The sequence below is a fragment of the Salvia miltiorrhiza genome, chromosome 1, assembly GCF_028751815.1.
Source record: "Salvia miltiorrhiza cultivar Shanhuang (shh) chromosome 1, IMPLAD_Smil_shh, whole genome shotgun sequence".
In the NCBI taxonomy this organism is placed as follows: domain Eukaryota; kingdom Viridiplantae; phylum Streptophyta; class Magnoliopsida; order Lamiales; family Lamiaceae; genus Salvia; species Salvia miltiorrhiza.
The window spans coordinates 35196424-35213377 of NC_080387.1; the positions used below are offsets into that span (position 1 = coordinate 35196424).

The 16954-nt window shown below is 34.3% G+C and overlaps 1 protein-coding gene and 2 long non-coding RNA genes across 4 annotated transcripts; 1 reads left to right on the forward strand and 2 right to left on the reverse strand.

Annotated features, from left to right (window-relative positions):
* Positions 1-766: 766 nt before the first annotated feature.
* On the reverse strand, positions 767-2476 carry LOC131022411 (uncharacterized). Its single transcript, XM_057951883.1, has 2 exons — positions 1895-2476; positions 767-1819 (listed from the first exon to the last, which is right to left on the reverse strand). Exons 1-2 carry the CDS (start codon positions 2419-2421, stop codon positions 898-900), a joined length of 1449 nt encoding a protein of 482 aa, XP_057807866.1. The 5' UTR covers positions 2422-2476; the 3' UTR covers positions 767-897.
* Positions 2477-7267: 4791 nt separating this feature from the next.
* Positions 7268-8804, forward strand: LOC131022420 (uncharacterized). Of its 2 annotated transcripts, none has more exons than XR_009101277.1 (4): positions 7268-7402; positions 7738-7786; positions 7886-7945; positions 8020-8804. It is a non-coding gene; the product is annotated as an uncharacterized LOC131022420 (long non-coding RNA). The 2 variants fall into 2 exon arrangements; XR_009101278.1 differs by lacking the exon at positions 7268-7402 and adding an exon at positions 7460-7618.
* A 5255-nt stretch (positions 8805-14059) lies between these two features.
* On the reverse strand, positions 14060-16077 carry LOC131022421 (uncharacterized). Its single transcript, XR_009101284.1, has 2 exons — positions 15926-16077; positions 14060-14900 (listed from the first exon to the last, which is right to left on the reverse strand). It is a non-coding gene; the product is annotated as an uncharacterized LOC131022421 (long non-coding RNA).
* Between the last annotated feature and the right edge of the window lie 877 nt (positions 16078-16954).

Sequence of the window (16954 nt, forward strand, 5' to 3'; positions counted from 1 at the left end):
TATAATGACACTTTTCAAAAATAGTATGTGGACCCTACCTTCGCTACACACATTAAACAAGTGGAGGAAGTATAATTTGTATTTAAAAAATTATAAAAATAGGAAAAAAAAAAATATGCTTGAATTCTGCATTTGCAAATACATAACGGAAATGACCGTTAAGTTTTATAACGGTAAAAAAATTGTTATGTTTGCTATCATACGAAAACAGTAATTAATCGTTATGTAAAATATAAAAAATCGTTATTTATATTTACAATACATAGCGGAAAAAATACATTTTATAACAGATTTTACCATTATGTATTGCATTTATATAAAACGGTAATCAATGTGTTATGTATACCTCATTTACGTTATGTATACATAGTATAGGTAAACGGTATATTACCGTTATGTATGAGCGCCCTCATACATAATATCACTATATATAACGCTTTTTTTGGTACATAAATAACGAAAAATTACCGTTATGTATGAACGTTTTTTAGTAGTGGTATCTTTGTATACATACTATATATACATATATACACACATATGATTATATTATGTATAGATTTATTGATTATATATTGATTGATGTATATATATTTATAGGCATTTATTTTTAATCAATATATATTTACATTTTGTCAATAAAAAATATTTACATATTAAAAATGAATAAAATATAGAATAAAGTATAATTGAGTAAAATTAGAATGATGGAATTTTAAGCCGCCAGGAGCAAGTAATGTAATCATATTGGTATAAGGTAAGATAAGACTGGACAACATAACAATAGTCTCTTCGTTGAACATTTATATATGATGAAATTGATGGGCACAGGATCCTTTATTCCAAAACATATACATCAGAAACATAAATACGCAATAACAGAAATCAATTCAAACACAATCATAAAACACAGGATCCCAAGCCGACTCGACCCGGGGGTTCGATTTCCATGGCTTCAAACTGGAAATTGTAATAATTGACGCCAAAGAAGATACCATCAGCATGCTGGCTGGTAATCATCTGCCCAGTGGTAGAGCTCTTGTCTTTCTGAGTGTAGCTGAAGGGAACACTGCACTTTCCCTGCGTCCCCACGTAGGTAACCGTGGCCCGGCTCTTGGGCGGCACGGTGACTGAGTGCTCCACCTCGACAGTCTTCTTCTCCTCCTTGGTCTCGTTCCACTCCAGCGTCTGGGTCACCTCCGAGGAGATTCGGAGCTTCCCGCTGGCGATTTTGGGAATGCCGACAGTGATCTTGGACTCGACCCCTGCAGTTATGGAGCGGCTGCTGGTGAAGGAGTAGGAGGAAGCTTCCTCGTAGGCGACGGTGATGCCTAGCGTAGCTTCGTCATTCGACATGTTGGTGGCGGTGGCTGTCCCAGCGAGGAAGGGCTCCTCGTCGTAGATTCGAGATTCCTCCATGCGGTATCGGACGTGGTAGATGTCTCGTTTGAGAACCAGCTCCTCCACCACAAATCTCGTCTCTATGGTCATGTTGGGCACTCGGGCATTCAGACAGTCTGTCTTTCCCTCGAGGGTGAGAGGCATGATGAAATGGTTGTTGCCTGCGTTCCGAAGCGCAATGGTGTTGTCGTCTATTTTGACAGGCCAAAACAAGGTGTCAGCGTGGGTGCTGTTGGCGTCGTTGTTGTCCGCCCATATCCAGTTGGGACTACGCCTCCAGAACCTATCGAAATGAAGGGACTTTATGCGGACATGTCCGTCCAGCATGGTGTGCACCTCGAACCCCGTGTCGGTGGCGTTGGGGTCGTCCGCCGACAGCTGCTGGTACGGAAAATTCTGGAACGTCAAGCTTCTCAGATATCTGCAAGCAAGCAAGGTCGGTGATGATGATATTATAATTAGAATAGAGGAAGCTGGGATCAGAGATAGTACGTACTTGTCATTGTGTCCCTTGAAAGCGACATGCCTGGGTAAGATAATCAAGGTATCCCAGTCAATGAATTGGTAATGATCAGAGGGTGGCAGCTCGTTAGTAGCGAAGCGTGTGATAAGACAAATAAGGCGGGGCGCGAGCGGAGGATTAAACGTGAGACTAAGGACGTCAACGCGGCGGTTGGACTGAACGTGGCGGAGGGCGAGGGCGTTGGTGGCGGGCGTGAAAACGGGCTCGAAGAGCGTGCAGGTGGGCTTGGAGAGGTCCTCCTCCGGCTGGTCAGCGACTGCGATGAGCTGCTGGGAGTTGTTGCTTCGAGCTATGTACTTGTTGGTGTGCACGAAGCGGAAGTGAACGAAGCGCTCGTCGGTTTTGGAGGGCTCCACCTGGATCTTCACCAGTGGGCTGAACACGTCCTCCACCTCGGCGGTCACCCACCCTTTCTGGGGGCCTTCTTCCTTGTAGTACGACACGTACCGCTGATGGGCGGTTGCCCTCAGCACGATGAAATTCGGAAGCTCCGCTGCCATTGCTGCTCTTGTTTTCTTCTTAAGCAGATGCTGTTATACTTACTTAATTGTGTTCTTCTCCACCTCTATTTATAGATCATCATACACCAAACACAAAAATATTAAAAAAAAAAACTGTTTTCCTGTTCTAATTTCTGCGTGCAAAATAGACGATGCATGCAATTATTGTACGCCACGTTTTTGGCATGTGGATATGGACCAATGGACCATTGTTCTGAACCGGCCGGTGGTACCTCTGATTTATATATATATGATTAAACAAAACAAAAAAAGATCTACTATTATTGAACATGTGGAGTGGGAAAATACTACGAGTTCACACTAAACTATTTAATTGAAAATACTACAAGTCTAGAAAGAATAATATAACATAGTATATTAATTTACGTAACACAAATTAATTTTATTGAGTATTAATTATACTCAAATATATGTTATTATGTATTCTCTCCGTCCCGCAAATCTTGAGTCAATTCTTTTCGGCATGAAAATTAAGAAAATACTAGTATTTAGTAGGTTAAGTGTGGTAGGTGAAAAAGTGAAAATGTGAATAAAGCGAATTTTTTTTTACCATATAAGGAAATGACTTAATTAAATTCGTGGAACGGCCAAAAAAGAAAAGTGACTCAAGATTCGTGGGACGGGGGGAATAGATAATTCTCACAGTATAACCTAATGCTCATTCAGAAGTAAGTAAATCATTGTTCTTGGTGGAACTGATACAACGGGTAGTACTATTTTAATGCTCACAAGTCAGTTATGGTCTTACGAGCACCAAATGAGATGCTGCTCACAAGTTAGTTCATATATTTCAAGCTGCAAATGAGACGGTACTCAAAAGTTATATATATATTCTTTCAAGCTCCAGATGGTGATACTCATAAGTCAAATGTCATATTTCAATCTTCAAACAAGATGATGATTAGAAGTTCGATGAATAAAAGTCAAATGTAATATTTCGAGCTACAGACTAGGTGATACTCAAAAGTCTTGTAAGGTTCGGATGAGATGATTTTCACATATAAGATGTGGTAAATCTTTTCTATATACGATTAACAAGAAATACGATGTATCAATCCGGCATTATATCCTATGTTAAATTTACATATATTTTTTCTTCTTATTTTTCTAAAATGTCCAACCCGTCGTAACTCCTACAGTAAAAAAAAGTCAAGTAAGAAATGATAGAATGAGGTACTTTACTAGCTCGGCCAAAGGGAAAGGACTATTCAAGTATTCATTCTAAGGGGAAGATCAGCTAGGTCAGATTGGAGCAAAAATGGAGAAAAGACACTATCTTTTTTAATTGAAAAAGTCGAAGGGGCGAACGAGCGCGTGTTTTATCGACTCGAAGGCTTTCTTTCAATAGGTTGGTGCATTGACCATTGAGTACGGAACCCCTGTTCTTTGTGAGCAGCGTTCTAGCTTTCCTCTTCACATCAACTTTTTATGAAGTTTCATCAAATAAAAATTTATTTAGATAGGCAATCTATTATAACTCTCAACAAAATATTAATATATAACTGCCAAAAAATTATTGAGATTATTATAGTTTGAACTGTACCGTCAATTTAATTTTGACCAAATAAAATTAATTAAAATAATTTTATAAAGATCATTTTATGCTACGACTATAAATAATACAATATTGATAATTACGATGTAAAATAATTTTCCGTCAAATTTCAATGGACTATATGTTAGTACTATTTAAAAAAAATGAGCAGATAAATTTTTTTGTCAAATTTCAATGGATTATATACTAGTACTATTTAAAAAAATAAAATAAAATAATGAGCAGACTATATATTGTTGTGTACGTAACTTGTGTTGCTTGTGTGTTAGTTTTGAACCACATTTTTTAATTAGAGATAAGGTTTGTTCTCTTCCTCTATAATTTTCAAGTACATTAACATTTCGGTTTATATATAGTAAAGCCAAAATTAAAACATAAAGTAGAAGAAAATGTAATGTCTATAATAAAACAAAAGGATAAACACTCGTTTTCCTTTTTCTAATATTTGCGTGCAAAATCCAATCCAAAACAATATATGGCGTGCAAAATAGACAACACAATTAATGCACGTTTTCTGGCACATCGCCATGCACATGGGCCTTCATTCAATATTCATTCAATATGACAACATGAAAATTAGTACGCGATGCGATGCACGGGTTAAAGATATATTTTATAATTTTTAAAATTTTAAATTATATAAAATGATCAAAATATTATTATTTATAAGATAGATAATTAATGATAAAAAAATTATTTTTTATTAATTTGAATATTGTTTTATTTGAAAAAATATATAGTATCAACTCAATAAATAAAATATTAGAATTAATATGTACTGTATAATTATTATTAATTTTATAAAGAAAAAAGTAAAATTGCAATAGCATTAACACAATCATAAATTATATATATAATTTATATACAAAATAGAATATAAAATATCTCTTGGAATATAAAATAGGAACCATTTCAGCCCTTAGATTATCAAGATCTATAATTAATTCATCACCTTGTTGGATGAATTTATGGTCCAGAGTTCGAATCTCATAGGTAGCAAACAAATTATTTTTTGTAATTCATACAATTACGCGGCGAATTCATATGTGTTCTACATAGAATTTATACATTTTAGCTAGTTCGTATTTATATGGTTTGTTTCAGCAGGAAAACCCCCTTACAGAGAAAAGGAAGAATAAATCTGAATCATTCGTTGAAACTGAATGGACGATTGAGATCGAGTCACTTTCTTATTTTAATTAATATTATTAATTACCGAAAATTTTGATTTTGGTTCATATTTCGCAAATTTGCTCGGGAAGTTCATATCCAGCAAATGTCTCACTTTTCATCCTATGAGCTGATTTGGTTTCAATATGTTCATGAAATATGTGTCAGTTGTTCATAGTATGTTTATCAATTTTCAGAGGAATTTATAAAACACATGAGGAGTTCAACAAAAGTATATTATATGTTCATATACCTATATCAATGTTCATTGTAAATTTTCATCGTATGTATATCAATGTTCAGCTGAATTTATAAAATACTTGAAAAGTTTAACAAAAATATTTTGCATGTTCATCTAACTATACGCTTCATCCTGTAGATCTAATATCAAATCATATTTTATTAGATTTAATTAAGATAATTAATGGATATGGTAGGAGATTCAATTAATAATATTCTTCATTCCTAAACTTACGAAAATAGTGATTATATCAGCATGAATCTTGTGCGTTAGATGAAGCGAATTCAAGGGCTGAGATTCTTTCTCTTCTTTCAAAATATATATTTTCCCATTGAACATTCACCTATATATATATATATATATATATATATATATATATAGGGATAGTATCTAGTGTAAATTTAGTCTAATTGTGAAACTTAGGAACCATCTTAGACCATAGATTATCATTAATCCAACGGCTTAGATTAATTCTTAGGCACTAAATTGTATCCTAGATTTAATTATTAATCCACCGAATTTTGTGAATAAGGTTAATAATGGTATTTGTTACAAATGTAAATACTGTGTAAATAGGAAAGATTTCAATGAATCGCTAATTTACCGCGTGTTGACCAATATCAAACAATGAAAGAGAATCTTCTTGGCTTTATGTTAATTTTAGGAGCATTTATTCACGTGATATTTTAATTTTAGGAGTATTATGCCACTATGGATATCTTCATTAATTTTAAGAGTATTATTCGTCATATTGTTGTTTTTGTTCAAAGTGTAATGCGTTATATATGTTCATTTATGACACTGATGATATCTTCATTGGAATTGTGGATCTTATTCACCGAGTCGTTGCATTGTTCAGAGTGTAGTATATGTTCATTAGTTTTTAAGATATGTTCATTAGATATTGGAACCTGTTCACTGAGTCGTTGCATTGTTCATTGATTCAATTAGGAAAATGTTCACCTTAATATGGTTATTATTTACGGTGTAAGATAATTCATGTCAGTAGTGAAAATGTTAATTGGATTTTGGAAATGTTCATTAGTTGTAGGAAAATAAGATATATGTTCATTTATGCAAATCTTGAACAGTCCATTTGAATAAGGATATTATTCATAGAGTTGTTGTTTTGATGAATATGTATGTTAATTCATGTTAATAGTGTAAATGTTCATCTGAATAAGGATATTATTCAAATGAACAAAGTTTATTCAGTAGAAAGCAAAAAAAAAAAACATATTAACATTTTATACGGTGGTGCGATAGTGGAGATCCCCATGATATGATTAAAATACTAACTACCATAATTAATGGATACGTTTTGCATGAAATATGGAAGGGATCAGTTGCAAAAAATTATTAAAAGACTAAAGAACCCTTAAGTGACGAAAGTGTATTGGGGATCTCATTTTATATATGAACCGCTAGATTGAAAGGATCAAGGGCTATGATTGGTTCCTAGTTCTCACTAAAATATGGAGTTCTCACATGATCCTCTCCCTATATATATATATATATATATATATATATATATAGGGTTAGACTCCTGTGAGAATTTAGGATTTTGTAAGAACTAGGAACCATCTTAGACCATAGATTACAATTAATCCAATGGCCTAGATTAAAAATTAGGCATTAAATTGATTTACTAAAATTAATTGTTAATGCAACGTTTTTAATGAATAAGGGTAATAGTGGAAATTACTCTTAATGTAAATATGGTATGAATCAAATAGATTTGGTAAAATTGAAAGGAATCCCTGAATTATAGTGTTGACTCCTATTGAGAAATTAACAAAAATCGATTCACCTACACTAAATAACCTATCAACATCAATCATATTCAAGCCTTTACTTCCACCGCCATTTTCTACCTATCACAGCCATTAATATTCTGGTATCTTCTTCCACGCCATTTTTTGTTGTCTTCCTCAACTTTCGGGTGGAACGCCAACCAATAGAGAGTACCTTTGTTCACGCCGGACTCGGAAAAGGTTGGTTTCCGACGGAGCTTTCTAAAAATAACACTGCGATTATTTTTTTTTGGTTGATATGAACATGCCGGCGAAGATTTCTATATCGTCTAAAAATTGTTAGTTTTCCGGCGAATCGACGATGATATATGCAAATATTTATGTTTGTCTTGGGTTTTAGATAACGTATGTGGTTGTGACTGGTTTTCGATTTTTTGGTGGTTCTTTGGCAAAAAGGTCTGAACTTTGAACAATTTTTGATTTCAAAAGTGATTTCCGGCGAAGAATCTAATCTATGAACATATTTTATTCCAAAGTTCTAGTTTCGATGAATAATTTAATTATTTTGAATCTAGATGAGGATGAGGTCGGGTTTCACCGTGAAGAGAGCTGACGGACATTGTCGTAAGCATATTTTTTTTTCTTTTTTTTTTACTTGACTGGTTAATTAATATGCTGGTTTTTTCTTTGTTCATCACATTGGTTTTATTGTTCATGTGATAGCTAGACCACCCAGTAAGGAAGTAATAATGCAAAATAAGTTGATAGAAGCAGAGGTGAAGGGTATAGATTAAATACTTGAACAAATGAAGTATGCTAATTAGCTATTTTTGGATCTAACTTGACATAATTTGCAGCTACAAAGTGGAGGCAAAGACAAATGCATAAGGCGCAATTATATCGTGATTATATGGCTAGGAAAGCCAAGCGTGAGGCAGTAAGAATGATGTACCAATGTTCATTGAATTTAATATAATGTTCACGATACCGTTCCACTTGTTCATGAGTTTCAATGTTATTGTTCATTAACTCACATTGTTCATCAAATGTATTCATTGTTCATCGAAATGCATCACATGTATGCATTGTTCATCAAATGTATTTATTGTTCATCAAATGTATACAATGTTCATCAAATTTATGCATTGTTCATCAAATGTATTCATTGTTCATCAAATATATTCATTGTTCATCAAAATGTATTCATTGTATGTATTTTAATTATGATGTTGTCTTTTACCGATTTGCGTTGACAGCGTACCTTAGGCGCAAAAACGAGTTTGCTAAGGCAGACACAGTATCTCGAACACAATTGCAGCTTGTAAAGATGAAATGAACCGACCACAAAAATACAATTGATACGGGTGTGTACCTTATGCGTCATTTAGAGACATTTATGGGTGATGGATCACCGAGCTGGAAATGTTGAATGTCGTCACCATCAACACGTCACATAAGTCGCATAAGAGTAAGATATTGTGCAAGAATCTTAGATTGCGAGTACAACAATGCGAGGGGAGATGTTCTGAGGTGTGCATCGGAGTATTATCGGACCTTGTGCGTGGATACTATGTTCAACGCAAACTTTGTTTTGCTTGGATGAGAGTGAATGAATATACTATGAGTATTGCTTTGATTTGAATTGTCGGGAGAATATTGATTTGTTTTATTTTACCATGAATAATGATACTATATGAACTTCAGTATTTCAAACGATTATTCTTTCATATTTACCATGAATAATGAGTTACTATATGAACTTCAGTATTTCAGAATATTGAAGCGGAAATGTTCATTCTTTCATATTTATTGTCGGTGTAGTTTATATTTTTTGTTCATGCTTTTCTGTTTTTGTTTATGTGAATTGTGTTATTGTTCATAAGCTTTCATATTTGTTCATGTAACCTAGGTTATTGTTCATTTACATTGTACTGATGTTCATGAAATCATAGCTCTTATACATTATGTATCTTTGGAATTTGGGATTATTCTGCGACTTGTTAATGCATTTGATTTTAGGGTTTATTTAAGTTTTACCCATTGCATCAATATATGTAATTACTTCTGACATCATAGACATTGTCAATATAAATAAAAGATATATTCGATCAATTTTTCCCTCAGTTTGACGTTTATGTATATTTTAAATTGCATCGAATTGTCTTCATTACAAAGCATTGTGTTTGTGTCTTTCATATTTTTCATATACACACACTTCCATCTTTAAATAGCATCGAATTGTGGAATGGATGGATGGATAAAATTATATTTAAATTTATTTCTTCTTATTGTTCATGTATTTGTTCATGCTTTCATATTTTTGTTCATGTGGATTATTTTCTTGTTCATATGAATATACTGTATTATTTGTGTTATGTAGTTGCCTAAATTACAAAAGTAAATTGTTGTTCATGTAAAGTTTATTGGTTATTCATGTTGTATACAAGCATTGTGCATGGACACGTGAGTTAACATAAGCATTTGAATAGTTTTATTCATATAATTCTTATTCATGTTCATTCTCACGTTATTCATAAACATGGCTAATTCTGGTACTTAGAGTTGTTGACGTTGATCATAATTATATATATATATATATATAAAACTAAAAACGGGAGATTATAGTTGAACAATTAATAGTTTGCATACAAACATGAACATAATTAAGTTCACATATCACATGTAATAACTAAGAATAAAATAACTGGACATGCAAATAGGTAGCTACAGTGTGTGCGTGATTTAATAAATTTGTGAATTATATTTAAACTTGTTAACACATTATGCAACGATTAATGTGTGGTTATGCATGTAAAATTGCAAGCTTATTCATATCGTTCCACAAATTTATAATTTATTAAATTTAAGAAATAATTAACAATTTCCCTTATGAAAAATCCAGTCGAAGAAATATTTGCAGTAATGATTCGAACGGAAAATAAAAAAATATATACATTTTAATCATAAAATATATTAAATAATATCTTACCATAATTAAAAGAACACATGCAGCCATGATTTTAGGAAGTGGACGGTAACATCTATTGGGTATATTACTAAATAACCCTTCTTCACGAAAAATCAGCATATGACTTTGAGCAAATCTGAGCCGTTAGATGGAAAAAATCAAAGGCCACAAATGGTTCCTAGTTCTCACAAAATATTGGAGTTTTCACAGGATCCTCTCCCTATATATATATATATATATATATATATACCACAGAGGAAGGACACGGCCGGGTCTGAGGGTTCTACACTGCAGGACGTTGCGAAGTTTGGGCAGCATAAAGAGGTCATAATACAGTCTGCCGTGGTTCCGTCCATGGACATGGTAGATGATTCTGCATCTCGGTTGGTCATTGAGCCTACACATTCTAATCAGGAGGAGTTGGCTAGTCGTATTAGCAAATTAGAGGAGCAGGTTAGTCAGGGGATGCAAATGCTCGTTGACAACCCTAAGCGTCGACCGGGTCGACCTAAAAAGGGTATGGAACGTCCGCAAGATCCACCGAATCCGATTGACAGTATAAAAAGTCGGCTCAGGAATAAGGGCGCCGTTCTTGACACTCCGTTGCCGGTGGAGTTCTTGAATAAAGTGCCAAATGCTCAGTCTGGATGAGCGCTTATGCACAATTCTGTGGTTCGCTCTTCTTCTTCAGACGCAGCTCGAGCTATGTCGGCTGTAGTTTCTAAGAGATGGGGAGATATGCTGGACGACGAAGACTCGTTCTACGAGGACGATCAATTCTTCTCTTAGTCTTGCTGGCTCGCACTCATGTGTCTTTCACTGCCCCTGCTGTCTCAGGCGTTGCTTTTGCTTTTGGGTTCTGGTTCGGGTTTTTGGAGGCTGGCTATCCTAGGGGCAATGGTTCGGCCGGAGCTTCTGAGGTTGACTTTCCGCCTCCTCCCGTTTCGTTGTTTTGGTTTTTTTTTTCGTTGCTTTGTCGTTTCTTTCGTTTGAGCTCTCTTTTTGGAGGCTCGGCCCTTAGTCTGCGCTTGTGCTTTCAAGGGATTTGAACTTTTCTTTTTCAATAAAATTTCTATTTCAGCAGATATATATATATATATATATATATATATATATATATATATATATATATATATATATATAGGGAAGAGTTCAATGGAGACCACTCCCCTATATAGAGAATGAAGATCAAATCAGAGCCATTGATCTCACCAAAATTAATGAATCAGATTCATCTGAATTCTTCAAGTTTAGGAAATCTCGTAAATTCCTCATTTTCCAATTCTGGGAACCAACGAACATTATTATGAACTTACGAACATAAATATGTTTATTTGTATGTTCATTTGTTTTTATACGAACATATCGACGAACATTAGTATGTTCATTTGTTTTTTATACAAACACATCGACGAACATTAGTATGTTCATAAGTTCATAATAATGTTCGTTGGTTCCCAGAATTGGAAAATGAGGAATTTACGGGATTTCCTAAACTTGAAGAATTCAGATTAATCTGATTCATTGATTTTTGTGAGATCAATGGCTCTGATTTGGTCTCTATTCTCTATATATATAGTGGTCTCCATTGAAGCTGACCGTATATATATATATATATATATATATATATATATATATATATATATATATATATATATAGGGGAGAGTTCAATGGAGACCACTCCCTTAGATAAAGAATAATGACCAAATCTTGTGCGTTGATCTTGCTTAATCTAAGGGTGATAATTTAACCCTTAATTATGATTTTATTTCATTTATTTTATATAATAAAGGTTAGGTTTGTCATTTGTATTTCCTTTCTCTCTCTCTTCCAACTCACGGTATATCTCTCTCTTTCCCATTACTCACGCTCTCTCTCTCTCTCTCTTTCCCAAACTTACGCTCTCTTTCTCTCCCACACAGCCGCCGCCTCCCTTTTCTAGATCTGACATCGCCGTCGCCGCTTCTGCTCCGCCGCCATCCCCTCCATTCTCCCTTCCACCGCCTCCTTCCCCTATCGTCTCCATCTCCTCTTCCTCCTCCTGCTGCTCCGCCGGCGTCGCAGGCGAAGGGATTCTCGAGGCTGTGCTGCCCCGGCGTCGTCAAGGTGAAGTCGATGAAGATGACGATGGTAGAACGCTCGTGGTGGCGACCGCCGCGCCGCGCCGGATTTGCAAATCTGCATATCGTCAATGGAGTGTTCGTAGAAAATATCAATGAACATACTGATGTTCGTTAATATGTTCGTAGAAAACCAATGAACATACTGATGTTCGTCGATATGTTCGTAGAAAAACCAATGAACATACTGATATTCGTCGATATGTTCGTAGAAAAACCAATGAACATACTGATGTTCGTTGAAATGTTCGTAGGAAAACAATGATCATACTAATGTTCATCTATTATGTTCATTAACGGATCAGGTCCCAGAATGGGAAAAGAGGAATTTCCGGGATTTGTTCAACGGGATCCCATATTTCAGTAGATTTGAGTGAACTTATTTGCCCTTTTTGGATTAAATAAATGTAATTAACCAATATTTAATTACATGTAAAATCAAATCAGGAAATTATATGAACTGTTGATTGGAGTGAGATGAATGGCCTTAATTTGGTCTTTATTCTTTATCTAAGGGAGTGGTCTCCATTGAATGAGATGAATGATATTGATTTAGTCTTTATTCTTTATCTAAGGGAACGCTCTAATGAGACCCCTTATTTTTAATGAGATCTTGAGACATGATCTCGTGTGTTTATTTTATTAATACTATGATTGATATTGCTTATGTGCGGTTGCCGTGAGCACGATGAAATTTGGAAGCTCCGCTGCCATTGCTGCTGTTGTTTTCTTCTTAAGCAGATGGTGTTACACGTACTCGTGTTCTCTGCACCTCTGTTTATAGATCATCATAAACTAATTAAACACAAAAATATTTTCAAAAAAAAAAAAAAAAAAAACTATTTTCTTTTTCTAATTTCTACGTGCAAGATAGAGGATGCATGCAATTATTGTACGCCTCATTTTTCTACGTACAATATGGACCAATGGGACCATTGTTCTGGACCGGTGGTACCTCCGATTTATAGATATGATTAAACAAATAAAAAGATATACTATTGAACATGTGGAGTGGTACCCAAGCTAGATTTGTCAATTATTTATCAACTAAACTATTTAATTGAAATACTACAAGTCTAAAAATAATAATATAACATAGTATATTAATTTACGTACGTAATGCAAATAAATTTTTATGAGCGCATTCTGTCAATGATATAACATAGTATACTATATAGTATATTAATTTACATAAAATCAAATCAATTAAGATGATGATTATTCTATAAAATTAAATTATGAAAATGCATATAAGTTTTGATTCTATAATTTGTATGTATAGTTTAAATACGTTTGTATTAATACGTTGCTATTTTGGTGTCTAGAATTCTATTAATACGTTTCTATTTTCTTTTATTTATAAACAATGACAACAATAATTTAAATAAATTTGGATCATTATTAAGACCAATTACTAATTATTATAGTAATTTATATTAATAAATTTGAACGGGTTCAGATAATTTGTGATATTAGCTATATATGTTTAGAACAGTCACAAGTAATGAAATAATCTTTAAACTGAGTTTTGGATGGATACACATATAAGTTGTAAATGGGTGCAACCATTATCAATAATCCTATGTGGAATTTTTACTATTTTAATGGAATATTGTCACACCCCAATTCTTGAAACAATAACTATAACTAGGGTACGACTCATCATTAAATTGAACAAGGGAAAAACCTTTCGAAATCCGAATAAAAGGGATAACAATCGGGCATCGCCCCTTTGGATGAAGAAAGATAAATATCCAATTGATACAAATCAATCAACAAACACAACAACTTCAGGATCACAAGTTTAGTTTCATGCTTCAGATAATCAACATTCATTAATCAAAATACTTGAGAGTCAAAAGTCTAGGCTCAACAAAAGACATGGAATAGAGTCATAACATAAAGGTCTTAAGTCAATGAAACGAAAGACAATTAAAGGTTAATACTACAACGGAAGTCAAAACACGGAGTTGAACCCTAGCCTCAGCTCTCCACGTCAACACCAGCCATCCAACCGAAAAACATTTGAAAATATTTGGGCTAAGTACTAATGTACTTAGTGGGCTGCAACTTTTAAAACATTTCACAATTCGTAAGAGCAGTTTATCAAATCATTCATGACATAACTTAGAAGGTTTTAAAGTAAAAGAACTTCTAAGCATGTTAAAACATTTCATTTTATTAGCGCGCCATTGTCACACTCTGTTTAGTTACTCGCTGTGATACAGGACCTTTTAGCCACCGACGTATTGCTTTCTCCCATAACACTTGCCCTGAGGACGTAACTCAGACAAGTTGAATTGACCTCGGGACGCTACCCAGACAGGCCTTACATGATACATGCTCCGGAACACATCCAGTCAAGCACCCTTATAACGCCTCTGACATGAATTAGTGCCTGGTGTACACAATTCTCAAACAACGTGTTAGCTCATAAGAGAACCTCGATCGATCCATGAATTGCGAGCCTTAAACATAACAGAGCGCACAAAATATTTATTGGATAAACAGTTTTCAATTCATGAAACATTTAGAGCTTAATAACTCAAGCATACATTTGAAAAATAAGCCCACCTGATTAGGCAAAGCCTGTCGTTTATCTTATCTTTGAACCGAAATAGCCGTCCTAGTCCTCACGATCCAAAAAGCCTACAAGAAGTCTATAATCTTAATAGGTCTCCTAAATCTAATCTTAAGCCATGGTAAAGTGCTTAACATCCTATAATTCACTTAGCCGGGTTTTTCAAAATTTAACGAATAAATAAATAGCAGTCCATTTCTTTAACTTAGAACAAAGGCCCAAAACATGATTAAAATCAACCCACTTTCTTTTTTTAAAAAAAATGGCAGCCCTTCTTTGGCCCAAATTAATTAGGGCAAGGCCCAAAATCCTTCTTCTTCATTTAAAACACATGAAAACGCACAAACACACGCACACACCACAAACCCTCTCTCTATCTCTCTCTCTCTCTCCCGGCTCTCTCTCGCTCTCTGCTCTTCTCTGCTCTCTCGCGCTCTGCTCTCTATGCTCTCTAGCTCTCTCGCTCTCTGCTCTGCTCTCTCTGCTCTGTTCTCTCGCTCTCTTCTCTCTCTGCTCTGCTCCCTCGCTCTCTTCTCTCTCTCTCTGCTCCCTCGCTCTCTTCTCTCTCTGCTCTGCTCTCTCACTCTCTGCTCTGTTCTCTCTCGATTTTGGCAGAAAATGAAGAAAGACGGCCCTGCCATCTCGCCGCCGCCGTTTTCGGCGCTGAGCAGCCGCCGACTGCTCCTCACCCCTCTCCCAAATTCAGTCAGCACACACACAAGACAGAGAAACAACCCCCAAATTCAGTTCAAGATTCACAATAGCATAGATTAGGTTTTTTCTCTTTAAAAACTGTTCTTTCCGTTCATTACTCTAAAAAAACTGATTGTACATGTAATAGATTAGAACATATAGTAAGTGTGTGTGTGTATAATTGCTATGGTTCTTTGTTCTTGATTCAAAGGTTAACAAATATAGGTAGAGTGGAAATGGAGGTAACCTTGATATGAGTAGGAAATGAGGAAATCTTGTCTCTGAACTTACAAAAGTTGGATCAGCGAATTCATTATCAAAATTTAAGAATGAAAGTTTTGGATCTGAAAAATATAAAAGAAACTGGAAGAATTAATGAAGGTTTTAAATCATTAATCACCTTATTCTGGATTTGGAAACTTGGACTGAATTGTTGATCTTGGAATTCCCTTTTTTTTTTTTCTTTGAGACAACCGTGAATGGGGTGAGGAGATTAGGAAGGTGGTGTTAAGGAGAGAGAGTGGAAATTAGCTTAATAAGAAAGCTAAAGGCAAGTGGATAAATTTTGGCTTAATCAGTAAGATAAAGGGGAATATATTTGACTTAATGAAGAAGCTAAAATGTGTGGATAAGAATAATAAGATATTTGAGGTTAAATAATAGAATAAGGCAAGTGGGTGAAATTAATAAAATAAAATTCATGAATTCTAATTAAATAAAATTCTTTAATAACGAAAATCCTTGATCACTAAAAATGATAGTGTCCAACTTGAAAACTCAAGAATTCGATGACAAACAAGGATCAATGTTACTCATATAAATATACTCAAAATCAGGAACAACATTCTATGCAACACATTTGTGTGAAATCCTTAAAATATATATATTGGGCTCATATCATATGCATTGAGCACTTCCCTCAAATTCAAAAGACTAGATTTTTTTTAATAAAAAGCTTTTGAAAATAATTTTGTTGGAATTAAAATAAATCATTTTTTTATCCGGCGTGAATCATCTTAATCTAAGCTTAAAATAAATTTTAAACTTAATAGAAATGGGCGGGGTATTACAAATATATTTGAACTGATCATTAAAAAAATAAATTCACAATAATAAAAATTGATATTATGAAAAGACAAAAAAAAAGTGAAAAAATGAAAATGAAAATAAAAATAAAAATAAAAATAAATATAAAAATGAAATAAAATATTTCTTTATTTATATTTTTCTCAATTCTCCTAAATTCTTAATTATTTGCTAACAACTCCTATCGCACATTGCTTGGTCTCTTTTGCGGTTTTGGTGCCAGAAACATGTGGGTTAGCTTGGGGCGATAATTAGTCTGGAGTTTCAAGCCTAATCCCGTTTTTTGGTGCTTCGGTTCATTTGTTACGATAATAAGGGCTGGGCGATGGTCAAGCCGGAGCTC

Bases quoted from the DNA above. Each gene is read 5' to 3' on its own strand.
- LOC131022411 (XM_057951883.1), bottom strand. From the start codon at position 2,421: ATGGCAGCGGAGCTTCCGAATTTCATCGTGCTGAGGGCAACCGCCCAT. The intron at 1,820-1,894 runs GTACGTACTATC...GCTTGCTTGCAG, and splicing joins TTCAAGGGACACAATGACAA to ATATCTGAGAAGCTTGACGT.